Source organism: Rhynchophorus ferrugineus, unplaced genomic scaffold (assembly GCF_030347505.1).
Source record: "Rhynchophorus ferrugineus isolate W39M unplaced genomic scaffold, kcgeb_rfMv2 rfM8, whole genome shotgun sequence".
NCBI classification, from domain to species: Eukaryota; Metazoa; Arthropoda; class Insecta; order Coleoptera; family Curculionidae; genus Rhynchophorus; species Rhynchophorus ferrugineus.
Window position 1 is genome coordinate 25,215,835 of NW_027472587.1, and position 13,917 is coordinate 25,229,751.

Consider the following 13,917-nt stretch of genomic DNA (forward strand, 5'->3'; position numbering starts at 1 on the left):
GCGTTCTTATAATCTTAGTATTCACAGATCTGGCCTGAATATCTTCTGCTTCTTATTTAATTTCCTCAGTGTGATGAATATTTTCTTTTACTCTTACCGCACTTCTTCCTGTTGCTGCAGTTTCGAGATGATTTACGCAGTATTTATTATAGCCCCCGAATTTAATAAATTAATTGATGGATTGCTTAATAATATGTGTTTGTGATATTAGACACACATTTATCTTATTGAAATCAAGGATTACTTGAAACTTTTGGTGAGAGCGCATTCACAGACAGGTCATTAATTTGAGTGTTATTCATTTAAACTTTTTTAAGCTTTCATTTTTCAGTGAGCTTACATTCTTAGTACCTCCTTCAAGTGCAAAAAAATTAATCTCGAAAACTTAATTTTAATGTATACTGAATACATGGTAATATGAAATGAGAAATTGATTACTATTAATGAGATTATTAATTACCTCTCTACTTGTCTTAACCCAATAGATATCGCCGATCAAAATACGGGCAAGCATCTAATAAATGTTGCATTCGTTTAATAAAAATGATTTTCCAAAAAATATTTAAGCATGTACGAAAAATCATAATTCAATGGAACCTAGATTTGGAGAACAAGTGGGATACTAAAACACTTATTACTAATTTTAGCGACAGTTGTTTAACGGTAGTTGAACAAGCTTATTGCAATTAATAGTGCTATTAGAAAATAGCGATTTTATTGAAATTATAAGTTGTTCGGCATCATTTTTTAGAGTCAACTGCAAGTCAAACAAAAGATACGCTAATATGTTTCAGTCGATTTCTATGAAAAAAACTTGCTATATCCATAAATTTGTTCACAATCAGTTTAACTAAATTCTAAAATTTTAATAATTTTGCGATAGATTTTATGTAAAACTCAACTATAAAACTTAATTTTAGTTCATTATTTGAGGCCTTAAATTTTAAAATACATTAATTTTCATCGATAATTTTATATGAATATTGCCAGTATATTTCCAAAAGACATTTATTTTATGCTAATGTTAACATACGACTTATGTATTATCAATTTATACTAACCTATATTTCTCTACCACCTGAGTGGAGTTGGAATCACAGCCAGATTGGTATTTTACTTGATTTGGTCGCTCGTTCTTTTCCGCTGTTCCTTCAAGCAAATAAACCATCGCATTTTCTTCATACGTGACGTCGCAACCGTTGTCGGCATCATTTCCCCCTTGCACGGTATCCGTCTCATCGAAATCCCTGATAATTATCGAGGATTCGTTAAAGTTTACTCGATTTGCTGGATATCGTGTTACAACTTTGTCGATGAGTGCCTGTTAATAATTTAAGAAAACAACGTTAATCTCTTGAAGTTTTGTTAAGTTACTTGTTTTTTGTTAGATTGACATAAAAAATAGCTTAATGTCGTTTCATGTCAGCAAGTTTTGCTGAGTTTATCTTATGTTTTCTCTTAGTTTTGAAATGTTTTTGCCAAAACAAAACGTTTCAAATTCAATAATTTTACATTATGGTGATTATATAATCTTTATGTACATAAATCTGTTGTCCCTGTATATGTAATTGAACTCTTCCTAATGTGGGTTCGAGGATATTTTATAGTCATAATTGAACTTTTTTTGGTCCAAGATGGCCAGCTAGAACCAAATGTTCTTTTGCTGATGTCGCTTCGGGTTCGGCATAGTGAAGCGTTTTGTGGGCGACAGAGATCCTGGGTTTCGACTGGGATCGTCGTAGTTGGTTATCTACCAAGGTTTGTGGATGGGTAGGGATTTTATCAAGATGTTGTCGTGTTCTAAGGCGCCCAGGGAGAACCTTACACTGAGCATTTTCCTGAAACTCTTCACGAACAGGATGCCTGATTCGAGGTCAGGGTTGATGAACCTGATCTGTCATAAGCCATGGGGCATTGAGTAACGCTCGGACATTTATGGGTTGGAGCACTTGGACTATTTCAAGTTGTCTCTCAGAGACACACCTGTACCACACCTGTGCTCCGTAGAGGCACACTGGATGGAATAGCATTTTATACACAATCGATTTCTGAGGAAATGGGAGTTTACTTTTCCTGCCGAGGATTGGAAAAGACTATACACGCTATAGCCTTTGCAGATATTGGGCTGGATTTGTGCTGACCATTGAAACCTGTGGTCGAACTGGAGACCGAGGTATGATACCTTCAGCCGCCAGGATTTGTATCACGCAATCGCCTGGTTCAGTTGAACTTGAGGTCTTTCGAGAATAGCGTCGGGACTGTAACCGGTTGTGAAGTAGGCTGTATCATCTGCATAAAATGCTGTGTGGGAATGTTTGTGGAGTGCAAAATCTAGTGGAGTGCTAGTGGAGCACCTTTCGGGACTCCTGTGGAAATCTGTTTTCGGGAGGATACATGTCACTGATCGTAACTTGAAAGGAACTACCGTCAAAGCATGAATTTATCAAGGAGAGTAGGTCATTCGATAGACCAAGCTGTTTCGCTTTCAATATTATACCGTTATAGCATATTTAATCGAAAGCTTTGGAAACATCTAAAAAGATGGCTCCAGTTTTTTGACCTTTTCTTAATTCCTGGTGGAATGTTGCTGCGACGCGAGCGTCTCGATGAAGGCTTGAATGTTTGGCACGTAAACCGAATTATTCGTTCGGGATTATGTGGTGTTCGTTTATGAAAGTGTCTAAATGGTGTAATATGGCTTTTTCGCCAAGTTTGGATCATAATTTGACCTGACAGGTTGATGCTATAACGCGGCCCATAGACGCTCAATTATATTGTGCAATGTGGGTTGCACAGTATTTTAACGGCGGCTCCTAGACGGTCAATATTATGGTACAATATTTTGGTTTGTGCAAAACAAGATTTTGAAAATCACACAATATATGGTGCAACCTTTCAACCTCGTCTACAAACTGTAATAATATTTAGCGTACATAAGCTGCCTAACGTGCGAGGAATTTTTCTAAATATTTTTTACTTCAACTGGCATATATCTGTCAAAGTTACATTTTCACGAAAACCGCCGCAATAATAGCGGTTGCAATATTTAGAATAAATTAAATATGATAATTTGATAAATTATTTGTAATATTAAAAATTAAACGTGCTGTCTGATAATTCAAGCTAAACTGAGCTTAATTCCTATAACTCTAAAGTAGAGGTGTCGGCCACCGAGAAAAAATATCGATATTTTTAATAAACCCTTATAATTAAAGGGTTTTCTAATATGTTTAAGAAATATATATTTAATTTTTTTGATAAGATATCGAAAAAGATTGGCTTAAAAATATATTAATATAACGGTCAAAAAATATCGATATATCGATATTCGATATTTGACATCCCTACTCTCTCGGTATACAGTATGTGTTAATTTACTAATAATGAAATATTGACATATATGAAGTAAAATTTCGTTTTCATTCCTGTAAATAATAACTTAACGAGTTACTTAAATTTATTTGATGAGTATTATTAAATACACATCTTACGGGATAAACAGGAAGCATTGGCCGACATTCAGAAATAAATATAATAAACTAATTCAGAAGTAGTCCGTAACTATCATTTAAATACAACCACAGAAGAGTACTTCATGGACAATGCAAAAATTTACATTATCCTGGTCTCTTAAATAAGAGACCAGATTTCAAATACATCTGTTAATGCAACTCGCGGGCAACACAGTGAACGTATTCGAGCTAATAGACTGAGACATCGAGACCATTTGTCACTGAGCAAGTCGTCATCAGCAATATGGAAAAAACGCAAACATTGTTATGCATTTAATTACAAAGGTGCGGCTATCAGGAAAAGTTTATTTTGAAAATTTTTTTTTCAGAACTATTGAAAGCACCATTAGGCAAAAATTGTTTTTGAGCAAAATTCGTTAATTAAATTTTGCTTTCTAATGACATCATTCGGGGTAATTAAAATTGTAAAAATGAGCCTAGTCGTAATTCCGAATCAGTATTCAAGGATCAGGTATAGCTAAATTGGCTATTTATTTTCAACTCCTGATGCCGATGAAGTTTTGCAAATCTATATGTGACGATTAAGTCATGGGTGACGTGCATCAACAAACTAATAAACATCACATCAAATTATCACTAAATCAGACAAATTTCTATATGGAAAGCACGAAAGAGTTTTACAAATTTAACAAAATTACAATTGTTATGGCAGTTGATCCATTAGAACATCAAGATGTACGTATACAAAGTAGAGATAACATGTTGCAAATGATCCAAGACAGTCACCGCTCTTACGATGCTTTGCAATATCCATTAATACTTTTTACAGAAGAAGATAATATCCTTTTAAGCATTGAATAAAGAAATCCAGTGACAGATACAGCATATATAGTAAATTCAAAATAGCAGTGACACGAGTGTCAATATGTGTCTGTCTAAAATTGTAAATTAGTTTTACAGTCAGACAATATTATCCTTGTCATTTTATTCTATTTAAAAAGAGATAGAATGCTGTTAGAGAAGTTCCAACATGTAACGGAATGAGCCTGCAAAAGTTGTCCGTTTGCCAAACGTCTGAAAATTTTTCGAAATATTATAATTAAGGATTATAAACTCCTTGTTTTAATTGATTTGAAATCGCCGCGGTTTTCTCTGAAAATAATTTTTGCGCCTTGCAGCTGCACTATATATTAGTACCGAAACAGTCACTAAAATATATGAAAAAATTAAAACAATATAACCTTAAATTCACCAAAAAGAAACCGTCTTTATGCTAAACAGTTCATATCAAATATACGAAATGTATAAAACAGTAAGAATTAATACAATTATTTCAGAGAAAATTGTCAGTCAAAATATATACAGCTATTTGAGGGATGTAGAACACCCATTTATACATCGTTGGGTACTATAGAATTTAAGTGGTGTAAAATTAACATATGAAGGGGTTAAATGGAACTTCCAGAGATTGCTTTTAAAAGAATACAACTTTTAAAAACCTATAACAAAATCAAGGAAGAATTATTATATTAATTATATATATATATATATATATATATATATATATATATATTTAAATGAAACATGAATATTTCAGAATGATACATTGGGTCGCTCATGGCAAGATGATAATGAATATAGAGTAAAGACAAAAAAAGTTGATGGAAAAAGGTAAACATTGGAATAACTATCTATTAGGTTTTGCTAGTCATAACATTTATTCATTGCAGATATATAGCTGTTCATGCTGGAAACAGGAATAGGTTTATTTCTGGTGCAGAATTAGTGTTTCTCTAAGTCCAAGGGTGAGTACCGTGAAGAAATGAACTATAATTTATCTTTGCAGTAGTTTGAAAATCATTCATGAAATAATTTCATGAAGTTCATCAACAGTGGATGCCATTAAGGAATGGTTTAAAGTACATAAAATAAGTTTCGAGTAAATCATGTTAAAGAATGAACTATTTCAAATTGTTACTTGATAAATATAAATGAAATATTTAATTGAGGCAAGATACATAGTAGATCAGATTACTGAATGTTATGGCCACAGAGTATTACGTCTTCCTCCCTATCACTACATTATTAATCCAATTGAGTTGATACGAGGTATTGCAAAGAATTATTACAATAGATATTCAGATTGAGAAGGGCATTCAAACCAGAAGAGTCTGGATTTATGGAAAGAGGCATTTTTAAAAATAGCACCTTCGGTTTGTGTGGGCTCGATCAGACACACTAAAGAAGAAATTGAAAAATACTAGAATATTGAGTAAGTTTTTGATAGATTCAAAATAAACAGCTTAGTTATTCACTTGATTAGTATTTCTGAGAGTGATAGTTATTGAATAAAAATTAATGAATGTTGTTAATTACCAAGACAGGGTGATGAAAGAGGAAACCACTAAAGGTTAGTATACAATTAATATACTTTAGTTGTAGGGAATTGTATTATAGAGTATGAAAGCTTTATGATCATGTGTGTTCAGAATATACATGAACGTTTGGTTAACATGTATGAGGAGAGAAATAACACTAACTGTTTTGCAGATATGGCAAATGCATTAAGGAGAATGCAGTGATCAAATGAGTGAAAGGACAAACTAAAGAGAAATATAGTAATGTAATAATGACTTTACAAGTACACATTGCATCGAAAGAAACAAGAACTAAGCGTAAAACATAAATATGCTCTCTAATGAAAGTAAAATTCATTACTCAGATATACAATTGTTCGGGGGATACCACTACATACAAAAATTCGCCTAGAATCCTGCGGATACTGATGTGGAAAAAACTCAACGTATATATAATAAAACAACTCTAAACTATAAATTGTTGTGATTGTATAGTTAATTGTAGTTTTAAGTTCTTCGATAATAAATGCATTTGATGTACTATAATGTTCAAATAAATTATATTTAATAGAATATTTTTATTTATATTAAAATTTTGTTATATGTCAGAGGCAAAATGTACTACAACTGAGAGTTGCTGCGGCAACATTGCGACTTTTTAACAGGTCTCCGATGTCACTGCTATTTTGAATTGACTATATATTTTTATTGTACAAGTAATTTATTTGTATCCTATTTATCTCTTCATTGGTCAGACGTAGAAACTAACAAGGAAGTTAACGCAATGAACTTCCACACATACCGATTAATGATCCGTGCTAATATAGATATAACATTTTCCAATGCCGTCAGCTATTTCATAAATACTTTGTTGATATGTGTGCGAAAATTGAAATTTAACGATTACGATAAATTAAGTTTAATAATACCAAGATTCCTTCTCAAGATGTCATTAATCTGTGCCTAATGCTATCATCACCAATGCAACTGGAAAAACTGATATCGACAAAATCGGATATATTCTTCAATAATCATATACTGGTTTTCCGCGTCATATGTAAGAATTGTTTAAAACGCCATGAATTTTGTGTAGGCGTACGGTCGACCAGATCTGTTTGTCACATTTAAGGCACTCGAAACTGTGATGAATTTAAGATGTTGTTATTGCCAACAACATATCACTTAATCACTTACAACTGAAGCCAATATCTTCAAATAATAAACTAAAGGCAAAAAATGCCGTCAAATCAGAGTACCAGCTGATGACTTAATCACAAAATAGTGTCCTTGGACCAATATTGTATTTATATAGCATTGTATTTTTAATTCATTTATATTTACACTATTTACATAAAATAGACCTGTCACCAGTTGCTGACCACTCAAAAGACAATCGTTTAAATTCTGAAGTGATGGATCCGTATTTCATCCATTGTCATATATCTACGCAAAAATTCCAGTTTGATACTTTTACACATGACCAAACACTGCTCAGAATCATCAACACATTCAAGTTTTAGGTTAACAGAGATGCGGCAACCTCTTTGAACAGAGTTTCTCATAGTCATGTACATTAAATATAAAACGAACACATTCATTTGATATATTTACAATGTTCATTCACTAACCCATCCAACTTCACTTCTCGATCATTCTATACGATTTTGTAGAATTTTATGGTGTTTTCTAGTTTTACCACCTCATTTAGACATCCACTGCGTTCTGCATCATCGGTGTCTTTTCGACCACATTTAAAGTCAGAAAACCAACATATTATTATCAATTTTGATGAAGCTGAGTCCTTATAACACTTTTCACAAACTCTCGTCTATTAATTAACTGACAGATATTGACATCGCTATTTATATTTAACATTTTCAATAGCATTTTCGGAAAATTTTAATGAGCTAAAATAACAGTTTGTTTGTAATATTTTGTATGATTTTCTGATATATATTTTCAATGCTATGCAACAACTTAAGTTAACAGACACTATAGGACGTTATTTTCAGAATATAATGCGTTTTTAGAAAGTCATTTTTAATATAGTTGTGACCAAAATTATTTATTTAATATTATCCACAAAGCAAAGGTCTTGTATCCTAGGCAGTCTGAGTTTAGAAGTTACTAGATGTTACTACTTTAGTCCCTAGATGTTACCTTAAGTACTAAATAATGGAAAACTTAACGCAGTGCATCTGATAAGGCATTATTTTGTTTTTCAAAGCATTCACATTATAAAAATAGTAAATAAGAATTCATTAAAATTTTTCAGTATATTGTTATATAAGACATTGTTAATAAAGTAATAACTTTTCTATTCCTAGGGACCCGGTTAAGCAGTAAGTTTTGTCTAAATAAACACTGATTGATGAAAGGAAGACTTTCAATATTATTTAAAAAAACAATATGTATAATATTTTAATTGTTTTAATATAATTATTCAAAATTGTTCGTTCTTATCAATTGGTCTTGTTGCATTTTGTTATTTGTAAAGCATTATATTTGATATCAAAAAGTTCATAGGCAAAAGTAAAATTTTAAAATTGATGTAAATATTGGCAGTACGTAAATATTTTTTTAGAATCTTTATTGCAATAGCGAATATTGCAAGGAAGCTTCAACTTGGTTCTATTTACAAATAGTAGTTTCTATTCATAAAAATTTATATTAATAATGTAGTTAATTATTTTGTTTCATTTTAAAAAATTTAATCATATTTATTATTTTCTCTTACACAGGAGGAGGACACAAGCCATATATTTCCCCTAGAATACTTCTAGTGAATTTGCTCAACTACTAATAATTAACACCAGACTGAGCAGTAGCTACGTTTAGTTTTAAATAATACATTTATTTAAAAGTTTTCCTTTATATTAATTAATGTTTGGTTCTCTAACTTCTTCGAAACGCTAACTCCTTGCTAGAAATCTCACATTTTGATTGAATTTATTTTCACCTTAATTATATCTCATTTCATCAATTTTCAGCAATAAATACTTCCGGTTAGTGTCTTCTCTTGCGGTAATATTTAGGAAATATTATTTCCACCTGAACGAACCACAATTCTGACTTATCAGTCCAGGAACAGAAAATTTAATACTCAAACGATCGATTCAGAACTTTCCAACTGTTCCGGCCACGTGTTCCTGAGGATCAGTCTTGTTTGTTTTTATTTAATTTGTTAAAACTTCGGGTCACCAATTTCTGTATCTTGCGTTGGAGAATATTGTTTTTTATCAGTTATGCAGACACGTGTATCAAGTTGGAGTGACCATTGAAATTAAATTATTTTAGACCCTGAGGCGAAAATATTTCTGTTTTCTATATTTTGTATGATTAAATTTAACACGGTTTACAAAAGATGGTTCTATTTATTTCCAAGAGATGGGTTAACTATATGTAAATCTCACCAAACCATAATGACCAATACGTCCATGTTTAAGCGTCATTATTTTCCTTTAAAAATTGTTACAATTTATTTTGCTAAAATATAAACAACATAATTACTAAACTACACCTAATCAAAAGAGGTAACAACCTAGTCACTTTATGAAGTAGCAATGCAAACCTTTGTGCCAAAACATACAGAATGTTTATTTGAAGAAAGTTCTGATTTCCTATGTATAACAGGTCAATTGAAAAGTCTCCGGCCTGGCACATTGATGGCGCTACTAGAACTAAATCCATATATTTTTCAATTAGCCATAACCCTCAAAAGATGCGTATATAAATTTCACAGCTGTCGGATCATTAGTTTGTGAATTATGGCATTTTGAGTGAAGCAACTTTTGTTATTGTGAAAAAAATGGATAAAAAGGAATTTCCCATGTTGATAAGATATTGCTTTTTGAAAGGAAACAATACAGTTGAAGCAAAAACTTGGCTTGGAGTCTAGTTTCTGGATACTGTCCTATGAAAATCAACCATCAAGGATTGGTATTCTAAGTTTAGACGTAGTAAAATGAGCAGCGAAGATGGTGAACGCAGTGGACGCCCAAAAGAGGTTGTTACTTCTTTTAACGAAAACACTAAAAAATCCATAAAATTATTTTGAATGACCGTAAATTGATATTGAATTAAATAAAAGACACTCTTAATATATTAACTGAACGTGTACATCATGTTATTCACGAATATTTGGGTATGACCAAGCTCTGTGCAAAGTGGGTGCCGCGCGAGTTCACTTTTGACCAAATACAACGACGAGTTGATGATTCAGAGCAGTGTTTGAAAAGCATCAAGCAGAATAAACCCCGAGTTTTTGCGTCGATATGTGTCAACGGGTAAAATATGGCTCCATCGTTTCACTCCGAAGTCCAATCTACAGTCATCCGAGTGGACTGCACACGATGAACCTGCTCCAAAACGTGAGATAAGGTAACAGTCGGCTGACAAGGTTATGGCGTCTGTATTTTAGGATGCGCATGGAATAATTTTCATTGACTACCTTGAAAAGGGAAGGATCATTAACAGCGACTAATACATAGCGTTATTGGACCGTTTGAAGGTCGAAATCGCCGAAAAACGGCCGCATTTGAAGAAAAAGTGCTGCTTCACCAAGACAATACACCGTGTCACAAGTCAGTGAAAACGATGGCATAAATCCAAGAATTGAGCTTCAAATTGCTTCCTCATTCCCGTATTCTCCAGATCTGGCCCCCAGTGACTATTTCCTGTTCTCCGATCTCAAAAGAATGCTCGCTGGGAAGAAATTTTCGTCGAATGAAGAGGTGATCGCCGATACTGCGGTTTATTTTGAAGCAAAGGACAAATCGTACTATAAAATTGGTATCAAAACATTGGAGGGTCACCATAATCAGTGTATCACCCTTGAAAGGAATTATTAAAAGAAATTTGCCAAAAAGTTTGTTTTACTATGTAGGCCGGGGATATTTCAAATGACCTGTTATTTAGAAACGTCAACTATTGAATGAATGATATACGGAATCATATAATATGCATCATCTACAAAGGCATATGCGTGTTATTTCACATTTTTAATAGTGGAAACTTTACAAAGCGGTATTATTGAATTAGCATTAATGTTAAACTCAAGCGAGTCCCTGTTTACCGTTAGGATTACTTTCAGTGAGGTGCACCTGCATCTACATATTGTACTATTAACTGATATAATTACTGACCATTTTTTATAAAGTTCAAAAAATTTACGAATGTCTGAATGTTGAATTAGAGAGTCCAGTATATTGAGAGAACAAACTTACAGATCAAATCAACCATCTGAATATGTAAAAGAATGTTTCGATATATCTATAGTTACCCCATACAGGACACATAAAAGGGTTTTATCTAGTTTCACCCAGAAAATATGAGAAAAGCAGATAGCATATTTAGCAATAACAGATGATATGCATAAACTCTACTGAGGTCTTCTACATGTAGTCTATCCAAAGTAGCAGTTAACTCAAATCATCCTAATTTAACACGTCAAAACGTCACAATGTCGCCGTATTTAACTTTGACTTTTAGTTTATTTTAGCTTTTATATATTCCTACATTCTAATTCAAAGAAAATAATTTAAAAAAAATGTTATAAATTAACATTTATTTTAACATTATATTTAACTGTTCACGGCTACTTTGTGTAGACTTTAGTCCTTTTTCCATGCTAATAACTGATATGAGATGATGAATGCAAATGAAAAGAATAAAATAGTTTTTATTTAACCTGTTGCTCAATTTGCATAGATCTTCAAGTCACTCCGTTTGACCAAGCAATACATATTGGACAGGAAGACAATCAGAATTGGTTCAAGCATTCCAGCAATAACGTGTAATAGTCAGTGTACATTTAACACATTACGACGTACAATCTCTCAAGAATGAGAGTCGTAAGACTAAGCTGTCTGATCATTGTGCACAAGAAAAGAGTAGAAAATACTACATTTGCTGGCATGTTTATAGAGGCCTTCTGTTTTAAACATTAAATTAATAAAAAATATAATTCTTCCATAAATTTGTCCTGGCAAACCTACTGCCAGAGCCCACAAAGAGTGCCCACCACTAGTGCAAAGGTCATGCGTATGGTGCAAGAACAAAAAGTATAACAGAACGACGGAGTTGTTTACGTGCGAGCTGTCGCTTCAATAGGAAAATTGTAAAAGACTTTTACATCGAACTGTGGAAAGATACGATATCCAAACGTAGAACCAGAACCCGCCCAATTCCAAATTCAGAAAATGATGAAGTCAACAAAACCATGACGCAACGTCAACAATCAAACCCAAGACATCAACAACAAGACAAGACAACTTTCGAAATTATAACACTAATCTGAATTATAAAAATCCTCAAAGGCTTTTCGTATACCCTGTAAGTTCTGTTACAACTGCTACAAGTTCTTAGAATAGTATAGTATGCAATTAACATTCAGTTATTAAAATGGTATATTAGAACTAGTGATTTATCTGTTATATACATGCAAAAGTGTAATTATAGATACGGGTACGGTAAATTAAACAAAAGTTCACTTATAGTTCTATGTGAAGGGTCGGGGCTATAATTATTAAGCGTACAAATATTGATCCAGAACTTTTATTTTAAATATAAAGTATATTATATCTATAACAATACGCTTTACTATAAACTGTCATATTGTAATTTAAAAGCATATTTATCCATATTTTAACGACGGATTCAATATTTTCTTCCAACTCGAACCTTTTACAAGTAAGTGTGTTTTAAATTCAAAGAAGCAAAAAATGACAAAGTTTCATGAATAAATGGGATGTTGAATATATGAATTATGATTTTACTTCCAATTAAAGATTGAAGTGCTGATTATTACTGATTGATATGTGCTAATTGATAATGTTCAAGATAAGATTTAGCGGTAACTATATTCCGCTTTTTACCATAGTTCAATTGCGTTCACGAAACCTTCTTACTATCGAAGAATGTCTTTATACAATATACTCTTTAAAAAAAGGAATTTGATTTTTCCTTCGTTTGATGCGTAACAGGCCATAGAGCGTACTACTAAATATTGAAGAAATAATTATAAATTATTTGTAGACTGGATGTTAAATGAACTTCGATACTTGGATTCCACAGAAACTAACAATGATATACGTAACGCACCGAAATTCACTTGCGAATAGCTTTTGAACCTTTTAAATTTTTTACATCATTTCTGCACTGGGAAGAGAAAAAATAGGAAGAGATGAAAAGTGTATCATATACGACAAGCAGATCGTAGTCGAAGCCTATAAAAAAATTCACATAGGCCGAGATAGGTAGTACCTGTACGAACTAGCTAATCTAAGCTAATTAATGCGATTTACTGTAAGTAATTAAAAAAATTAATTCATAATTAACTAATAGCAACATAATTCAATAATTCAGCTCACAAAGGAGGAATTAATAAGTTGGCGAGGTCCTATCATATTTAGTCTTGCTTGTATGTATGCATTTTATAGAGAGATAGCAAAAGAGAAGCAGGTCTTTATGGTGCACAAAACTTGTTAAAATCCACTAGTAAATTTCACATAAGCCGCCTTAGAATGTCTATCTATAAATTGGAAAATATCTTCGTAATATAATATGTGTATGTATTACTAGTTGACTAAATTGGCTAGAAGACCAAAGACACGGTGACTAACGTTCTCCATTCTAAAGTTACGACAGTTTGTCAACTGAGACAAAAAAATTAGTGACACCATTTAGTGAAAAGTATTAATAAGTACTGCAATACCAGCACGGTATTATCGGAACCAAGGAAAATACATTATATTAGAGGCCAGTTTGATTGCAGTTGTGTGTAAAAAATTTAAAACAACGTAAAATTCAACAAACACCTTGTATACTGCAAATTGAAAAATTGTTTGGTTTACTCTATTGTATTAATATTTTACCCTTACTATTTGCTTGCATGTATTTTAATCAACGCTAGCGTTAATTGAAAAAGTGAAGTATCAGTGTAAATAAACTATTCAAAAATTTTGGTATATATGTACCTAAAACAGCAGCTTTCCATTAGGTTTTATTGGCTAATTCAATTATATATTTATTATAAAGTTGCATGTTTGATATTTATTACTTTTGTTCCTTGATGTAACTATGCTTTA

The 13,917-nt window shown here is 32.2% G+C and overlaps 2 protein-coding genes across 2 annotated transcripts in view; one reads left to right on the forward strand and one right to left on the reverse strand.

Moving 5' to 3' along the window:
• LOC143200605 (orexin/Hypocretin receptor type 1) overlaps positions 1-13,917 on the forward strand; it is a 1,081,956-nt gene that overhangs the window by 816,454 nt on the left and 251,585 nt on the right. The window lies entirely within an intron of this gene.
• LOC143200603 (uncharacterized) overlaps positions 1-13,917 on the reverse strand; it is a 49,798-nt gene that overhangs the window by 10,769 nt on the left and 25,112 nt on the right. The window contains exon 9 of the mRNA XM_076411103.1: positions 1,062-1,321. Coding sequence (XP_076267218.1) covers positions 1,062-1,321 — 260 coding nt within the window. The remainder of the gene's footprint in view (positions 1-1,061; positions 1,322-13,917) is intronic.